Source organism: Protobothrops mucrosquamatus, unplaced genomic scaffold (assembly GCF_001527695.2).
Source record: "Protobothrops mucrosquamatus isolate PMUCROS unplaced genomic scaffold, P.Mucros_1.0 scaffold_88, whole genome shotgun sequence".
Taxonomy (NCBI): domain Eukaryota; kingdom Metazoa; phylum Chordata; class Lepidosauria; order Squamata; family Viperidae; genus Protobothrops; species Protobothrops mucrosquamatus.
In genome coordinates, this window is record NW_015386164.1 from 1,070,892 (window position 1) to 1,079,378 (window position 8,487).

Genomic DNA, 8,487 nt, shown 5'->3' on the forward strand with positions numbered 1-8,487 from the left:
AAGGAAGGAGAGATTGAAGGGGAAGGGAAGGAGATGGGTGGAAGGAAGGAAGGAAGGAGAGATTGAAGGGGAAGGGAAGGAGATGGATGGATGGATGGATGGAAGGAAGGAAGGAGAGATTGAAGGGGAAGGGAAGGAGATGGATGGATGGATGGAAGGAAGGAAGGAAGGAGAGATTGAAGGGGAAGGGAAGGAGATGGATGGAAGGAAGGAAGGAAGGAAGGAAGGAAGGAAGAAGGAAGGAAGGAAGGAAGGAAGGAAGGAGAGATTGAAGGGGAAGGAAAGGAGATGGATGGAAGGAAGGAAGGAAGGAATGATCTTTGGAGAGTCATGTTTTCCCAGATGGTGATGAACTGCAACTCCCAGCATTCCCCACTCTTCCATAGTGCTTTTTAGGGCTGCTGGGGATGGTAGAGCAACGGGAGAAGTGGTAGCAAAAGCGCGGCGTTTCGGCTTGGGCACACAGCCTTGCCTGCAGGCGCTGCCAAGGACACACAAGCAGCTCTGCACAATTGCCCGGGGAGGGGGGCAGGCTCTGGCGGAGAGCCTGGCGGAGAGCCAAGCGGCATCACCTCCGGGGCCTCAGAAGCCGCGCGGAGGATCCGCGCGCCTCGGAGCCGCTGGCCGTCCTCTCGCGCCCGCCAACCTGGAGCCCTCCAACCTCATTCCGGCACCTCTTGCCCTCTCCCAGCCGCCCCTCCGGGACCTGCCGGCCCCTCGAGCCTCCTAAGCGCCATCGCAGCGGTGGGGTCGCGGGAGCCCCTTTCCACGCCGCGCAGCCTTTCACCGCCAAACCCTTCCCCGATTCGTCACACACGAGAGGGGCGCGGCCAGAGCGCCAGCTCCCGCTCGGAAGGCACCGCTTCTCCCCTCCCTGGCCGGCTGGCTGGCCTCCGACGCTGGCCTCCACTTCTGAGACCCGGAGCCCGGCGAGCCGGGAAGGAGCTGCTCCTGTCCGCCAGCCCCAGGGCTGCGCCGGGCGCCAGAGGGCCAAGGCGGCCTCCGACGGCGAGGGAGGTGGGCCGGGTGGTGAGGGGAGGCTCCGGCGTGGCGCAGAGGGCGGCCGGGCAACCAGGAGGCATGAGGACCGGCTCAGCTCAGCTCCCTCTATTTCTTTCTCCCTCTCAAAGATCCTTAAAATCCTCCCTCGCCATCGGAGGCCGCCTTGGCCCTCTGGCGCCCGGCACAGCCCTGGGGCTGGCGGGCAGGAGCAGCTCCTTCCCAGCTCGCCGGGCTCCGGGTCTCAGAAGCAGCCAGGTGGCGGGGAAGAGGGCGAGGCGGCGATGCCCGCATGTGCGTCGGAGGCCAGCCAGCCGGCCCGGGAGGGGAGAAGCGGTGCTTTCCGAGCGGGAGCTGGCGCTCCGGCCGCGCCCCTCTCGTGTGCGATGAATCGGGGAAGGGTTTGGCGGTGAAGGGCTGCGCGGCGTGGAAAGGGGCTCCCGCGACCCCACCGCTGCTATGGCGCTTAGGAGGCTCGAGGGGCCGGCAGGTCCCGGAGGGGCGGCTGGGAGAGGGCAAGAGGTGCCGGGATGAGGATGGAGGGCTCCAGGTTGGCGGGCACGAGAGGACGGCCAGCGGCTTCGAGGCGCACGGATCTTCCGCGCGGCTTCTGAGGCCCTGGAGGTGACGCCGCTTGGCTCTCCACCAGGCTCTCCGCCAGAGCCTGCCCCCCTCCCCGGGCATTCCAGCCCCGGACCTGCACCGGTCAGCTGGAACGTCAGACAAAGCTTTGGCCGGTGCGGAGGGCAAAGGGGAGGCTGCCGCAGCGCTGAACTCCTGCGCTTGTCAGCTGGGAGGTCTGGCGATGGAGCCGGCTGGTGGAGGGCGATGGAGAGGCGGCGACTCGGCGGGCGGGGTCCTGCCTGCCCACCCGCCCGATTTGTAAAAGAAAAAGTTTTCCGCCCAAGCATAACGCCAGCAGTTCTGTGACACGGGGGCTTGAGGTATGGAGGCACGGGACGCGGAGCGGCGCTGTGGGAGGCAGCAGGACAGGGGGGAGGGGTTACCTGCATCCTGCCAGCCGACCTCTGGAAGCCTGCCTGAATGAAGACTTTTAGGGGGTGTGGAAAGGGAGACAGACTGAGGGCTGTATTAAGACCATAAATGGCTGCTTNGGGGGGGGGGAGGAAGGCATTAGGAAATAAGCACCAAGGTACCTGGTGCCTTGCAAGGGATTCCCGAGTGTTCTGCAATTGTTTTTCTTCTCTCCTCTGTGCGAGAAAAACTTTTGCAGTGTAAATCTGAAATGAGTCCCTGGGGAGGGCTGGGCCTTGCTCTGCACCTGCGCTCTTCACATGCCTCCTGCAGGGCACATTTGGTAAAATTCCTGCATGCAGGCTGCCGCCAAGCAGAGGGAGTAGCACAGCTAAGGAAAAGGGTAAAAAAAAATGGCTGCAGCCTTTCCTCCTCCATGCCGCACAAGCTCTCCTTGCTTCCCGGCCAGTATATGCTCTCCTCCCCTGCACTCAGGCTTCAGCTCCAGGCGGCATTCGCTCCATAAGACGCACAGACATTTCCCCCCATCTTTTGGGGGGGGGAAAGTGCGTCTTATAGAGCGAAAAATACGCTAATTTATTTTGTGATCCTCCAAATATAATTTAAACAAAATACTCTCAGGAGCCCCATACATTAAAAAGAATGGTAAATGATGCTGAGATATGAAAGCTAGCAATGTCTTAAAAGCCAAAATTTCTTATCCATGTTCTATGTTTATAGTTTTCTTTGTGTCTTTATCATGGACATTTCTTAATTCATTAATCCCTAAGAATATTACATATACATACGTTGAATAATTGGTTTCTAAGTATTGTAGCTACTCATAACAACTAAGAATATATAACATATTATAGAATTGAGATATATTGAGAGCTGTACTCTAATGCTGAAAAAAAGCAGTTGGGTTGTTGTTACTCAGCAGTTATTTCATCTGATAAATGATTGATTAGCTCCTAGAATGCTTTTCAAATTCTTAACAATAGGAATATACAATTGAAAGAAATTTTCATCTGAAAATATGTAAGTTGACTTTTTAAAAATTTCAATGGTCTGAATGTCAGGAAAATAAAATAAATAAAATAAAATGTTTAATTAGAACTTGGAAACTTTCCTACCTTTTTATTTTCTTCTTTTATATCCAGGATGATATTCTTACTGTGATTCGCCGAGTAGATGAAAATTGGGCTGAAGGAATGTTGGCTGACAGAATTGGAATATTTCCTATTTCATATGTTGAGGTGAAAGAATCTTAAGTTTTTTTAATGTTCAATTAATGTGAATACACACACAAACACATTTTATCCTTTTTTTTATCTTGGACTGCATGGATGAGTAGAAAATCTCTAGATTTTAATCAAATGACACTTTTTTAGCAAATTGAATCATTATTATTTATTTACCATATGATAAGAACATGACAGAAGAGAAGTAAACATATACATGCAATCCATATAATTATGTACGGCATATGGCAGTGGCCTCATCATAAGTGGATATCTAATTCAGCTATCCAGGTGATTGCCTTTGGCGTTGTTTTGTGCAGATCTTCTAGGGAACCAGAGAATACACATTGTGGACAATCTTGCACAATATGTTTAATAGTTAAGAAGAATCTTTCCATCCTCACTGATACAGGGCAAAGTATTACACCTAATTCTGTTCAATTTTGTTCAGACAGAGTGAGGTAGATCAAAACCAGGTGGCATTCTTTCCAGAATCCCAACATCTTTTTTTATTGTGGTGACTAAAACTTGCAGTATTCCAAGTGTGGTCTTACCAAGGCCTTATAAAGGAGAAGGAGGGCAGGCCACTTGCATCTGAGCTTTGTGGCTGTCTCCAAGAAGAGGCCACCATTTTCACCATACCCACATTTCCTTGTGTTGCATTGAAATGACAGCTGCTTCTGGGAGGCTGTCATGCGACCCAGAGATGAATTGCTTTATTTTGCTGCCCTAAAGTGGTCTGCACAGCACTGAGGAAAGTTCTAGTGATCTTCAAAAAGTAACTGCACAATGGGTGACGGGTCAGGGAGGAGGCCCAAGCACTCCAGAAAACAGGCTTAAGATACAGGAGGATCTGGACAGACTTGAACACTTGGCGCTATCTAACAAAATGAAATTCAATGGTGAAAAAAGTAAGGTTCTACATTTAGGCAAGAAAAACCAAATGTACAGGTATAATATAGGGGGGTACCTTGCTCAATAGTAGTAACTGTGAGAGGGATCTTGGAGTCCTAGTGGACAATCATTTAAATATGAGCCAGGAGTGTGCTGCAGCTGCCAAAAAAGCCAACACAGTGCTAGGCTGCATTAACAGAGGGATCGAATCAAGATCACGTGAAGTATTAATACCACTTTACAATGCCTTGGTAAGGCCACACTTGGAATACTGCATCCAGTTTTGGTCACCACGATGTAAAAAAGATGCTGAGGCTCTAGAAAGAGTACAGAAAAGAGCAACAAAGATGATTAGGGGACTGGAGACTAAAACATATAAGGAACGGTTGCTGGAATTGGGTATGTCTAGTTTAACGAAGAGAAGGACGAGGGGGGACATGATAGCAGTGTTCCAATATCTTAGGGGCTGCCACAAAGAAGAGGGAGTCAAGCTATTTTCCAAAGCGCCTGAAGGCAGGACAAGAAGCAACGAGTGGAAACTAACCAAAGAGAGAAGCAACCTAGAACTAAGGAGAAACTTCCTGACAGTTAGAACAATTAACCAGTGGAACAACCTGCCTCCAGAAGCGGTGAATGCTCCAACACTGGAAGTTTTTAAGAAGAAACTGGACAGCCATTTGTCCAAAACGGTATAGGGTTACCTGCCTGAGCAGGGGGTTGGACTTGATGACCTCCAAGGTCCCTTCCAACTTTACTATTATTATAATTATAATTATAATTACTACTACTACTACTACTACTACTACTACTACTACTACTACTACTACGGGGATCCCGAGGAGCAGGAAGCAGAGCAAGGGTATGTCAAGGGGTGGGAAAGGTCTTGAGAGTCCCAGGGAGTCCCACCCCTGAAGAACCCTGTGCTTTGTTTAATGATCCACACATTCTTTTAACACCTTCAGGGAGAACGGGGTGTTGCTTAAAACAGAGGTCCCCAACCTTTTTGGCACAAGGGACCGGTTTCAAGGAAAACAATTTTTCCATGGATGGGGGGGGTTTCAAGATGATTCAAGCACATTACATTTATTGTAAATTTTCTAAATAAATAAACAAATAAAGGTTTCATGGCTTCATTGGATAGCCAGTCACCACATATTATACAAAGCGGGTTTGGAGCATGTGAATCACCTGTTGCAATGAATCCGTAATTTAAGTAAGACTCTTGGTATTTTCTTTTAAATGTAGATTTCTTTTTATTGGCAGTCTTACAGTCTTCTGCTGTCTCATCATTTGGTCTTTCCCCCTTTTCAAAGTTCTCCAGTGAAGTTTGTTTTTTACTCATTTTGGCTAGGTTTAATGTGTGGGCTTATCAAAACTGTGACTGAGACAAGTGTGCAGTTCAGAAAAGAGTCACAGACAGAAGTGATAAATGAAATAATGGTTAGGCCATGCACAGAATAAAATAAGTGTGGGATTCTGACTTAAGGCCTGCCACTAGATGATTTTGCTCCAGAGGAAAATCAGAATAAACACACAGGGAAAACTTCACTAGAAGAGAATTTTTTTTCTCCAGGGAAACGTTAGAATAAAGGCATGGAAAAGCCTTCACAGGAAGAGGCTTTATTGTTCTGCTCTAGAAGAAAATCAGAAGACAGAGAGAAACCTTCACTGAAAGAATCGCTCTTCTTCTGCTCCAGAAGAAACCCCCAATCAAAGACGAGGGGGGAGCAGAAAGAGGTGTGAATGACTTTTCAATGGTCCAGTATAGTGTTTCTCTTTGAGACTAGAAGGGAAGGAAGAGGCTGAGAAAATTAGAGAGCAAACCAGCTCAGCTCTGCACAAGCCCAGCAGTCTTGAAAAAGGTGCAAATGAGAGAGGGATTCTCTTGGAGAGACAGCGCTAATGGGGAAACGTAGCTTCTCCCTCCCCTCCCCCACTGCAAGCTGGGTAGGAGCCTGCTTGGCTTGCAAGCTTGGAGAGCTGTATGAAGAAAGGAGCATGGGGTGCCAGGATGGGGAGAGGAGGAAAGTGAGTAAGAGGAGGAGGAAGAAGAGGTAGCAGGAGGAAGTGCTGAGAAAACCTTAAAAAAAAAAACCCGAGACCAAACCAGCTCAGCATAGCACAAAGCCTCTTTGCAAAGAAACCCAAAGCATGTAGCTGCCTCAACTTGCAAAGGTTTGGTTTCCAAGCAGTGAAAGCCTTTTCAATGCGCGCGTGCTCCCCCCCCCCACAAAATTAAACCACGAAAAGCAGGCAGGATGTTTCCAAAACACAAGGCATCCTGAAGTATCAAAATAAAAAAACTCCAGCACTAGAGCCCAGCACTCTTAGACAAGATGCAAACATTTCCCTTGGAGACCAGTGCTTAAGATAAAAGGTAGCTTCTCCCTGCCCCTATTTGCACCCTGAGAAAAAGACACTAGCCCCACACAGAAACATACCTTTGGGGGATGTCTCCCTCTAACGCAGGGCTTTTCAACCTTTTCACCCATTGTACCACTTTTGGGATATGGCAATATCCGAGTACCACCAGTCGCCTAGCAAGGTGTCAAAAACTTGATGACCCCCCAAAAAGAGGAAAAAAGTGATAAAGTACAGGCAGTCCTCGACTTACAACAGTTCGCTTAATGACTGTTCGAAGTAACAATGGCACTGAAAAAAGTGCCCCCCAAGCCATAGCCGAGGAAGACACCTGCCTGTCCACCCAGCGGCGCTCTTCCTCCTGTTCGAGGTTTTCATTGTTGTAAGCATTTCTGTTGGGGATTGGCAGCGGAGGTGGGGTGGAAGGTGTTTGGTTTTTATTCCACCCATCTGCTGGGTGGTTGCAGCAGGTTTTGGTCACTTCACATGACCCTGGGACAATGTGACCATCATAAATGTGAATCAGTTGCCAAGCATCTGAATGTAAATCACAAGACCCTGGAGATGCTGCGACATTCCAGCTGATCGGCGCTTCTTCTGGGCTCAGCAGAAGTGCCAGGATCAGTGCTGAGCTCCAGCTGGAGCCTGGCGCTGATCCTGGTGTTTCCACTGAGCCCTGACAGCCCCGAAGAAGTGCTGATCAGCTGGAAAGCGGCACTGATCCTGGTGCTTCCGCTGAGCCCTGACAGCCCTGCAGCTCCAGCCATCTCTCGCTCAGGCTTGTGCAGTGCTGCCACTGGTTCAGCTCATTCCCCTCCCTGCTACCACTTTTCTAGGATGGTCACGTACCACCTGCCAGGTGCCAATGTACCACAGGTGGAACCCGTACCACTGGCTGAAAAGCCCTGCTCTAACAAAGCTTTGGAGGAGAACCCGGTTGCAAGCTGGGCTGGCGCGCGCTTGTCTTGCAAACTTGGAGAGCTGAGTGAAGGGAGCTCAGCCCAGCTGGGCTGCCGGGAGGGAGGGAGGAGGAAGCTCAGCTGCCGGAGGACTTTTGCACTGGGCAAGACAGCTTCTGTTCTGCCAATCTCCCGCCCCAGCCCCGACTCCTGTAGACTCACCGCATGGCTGGAGGTGAAAGACCTAACTAGCCATGGCCGCGGGGTTGGGGACCCCTGGCTTAAAGGCTATCACCACTTGCAATCGTATGAGCAGGCTTCATTACCATCGTAGGTTGACTACCTCTACTAAAGTTCGTATGGGTTAATTATGTATTAAATTTAAACAGTATTTCTATGAAGATACCACGGCTCTATCACTGAACTACCCTAGGCATTATCACTGAATTGCCTTTAGCTTCTCATCAAGAAATAAGATCCCAGTCATCTATATGACAGACATATATGCTTACTTCTTTATCAGGAAATAAATAGTACAATACTGTAAAACTGATTATTAGTAATGTTTGAATATTGACAAATTTGCACAGTAATTTTCAGTAGCCAGAATATTTTAGATTTTTAATCACATGTCATAATAAATACTGAATACTAATGAAGTTGGCTAAATTTCCAAGGAAGCAAATTGCTTAGAATTATCCTATATTCAGTTCCAACATATATACAGTAGTGGCCAAAATTGTGGAAACCTTTTGGGAAAAGTGTACATTTGAGGTTTGATGGCTAATAACACCACTTTTTGGGGAGTAGTACCATAAAATTATATATCAATGGAAAGATAATTTAATCAAGAATGTAATGCAATAACTTTTATGAAGGATTTTCTATTAGAATAGCAGTTATAAAGAAGAAAAGTGAAACACATAGAAAAAATGAGATATACAAAAATTATCACCATAGAAAAAACGAGGTATACAAAAATTATCACCATGTCAGTTAATACTTAGTTGGGTAACCTTTAGCATGAATTACGGCCTTACAACATCTTCCCATGGAGTGAACCAAGTCCTTTAGTTCTGCAGCTGTTATAACCAAGATTGAATGATTGCTTCTAT

The 8,487-nt window shown here is 48.2% G+C and overlaps 1 protein-coding gene across 1 annotated transcript in view; it reads left to right on the forward strand.

Annotated features, from left to right (window-relative positions):
- SH3RF1 (SH3 domain containing ring finger 1) overlaps positions 1–8,487 on the forward strand; it is a gene marked incomplete at its 3' end in the record, with an annotated part of 67,341 nt that overhangs the window by 47,122 nt on the left and 11,732 nt on the right. The window contains exon 4 of the mRNA XM_015814418.1: positions 3,138–3,233. Within this exon, the coding sequence (XP_015669904.1) occupies positions 3,138–3,233 (96 nt within the window). The remainder of the gene's footprint in view (positions 1–3,137; positions 3,234–8,487) is intronic.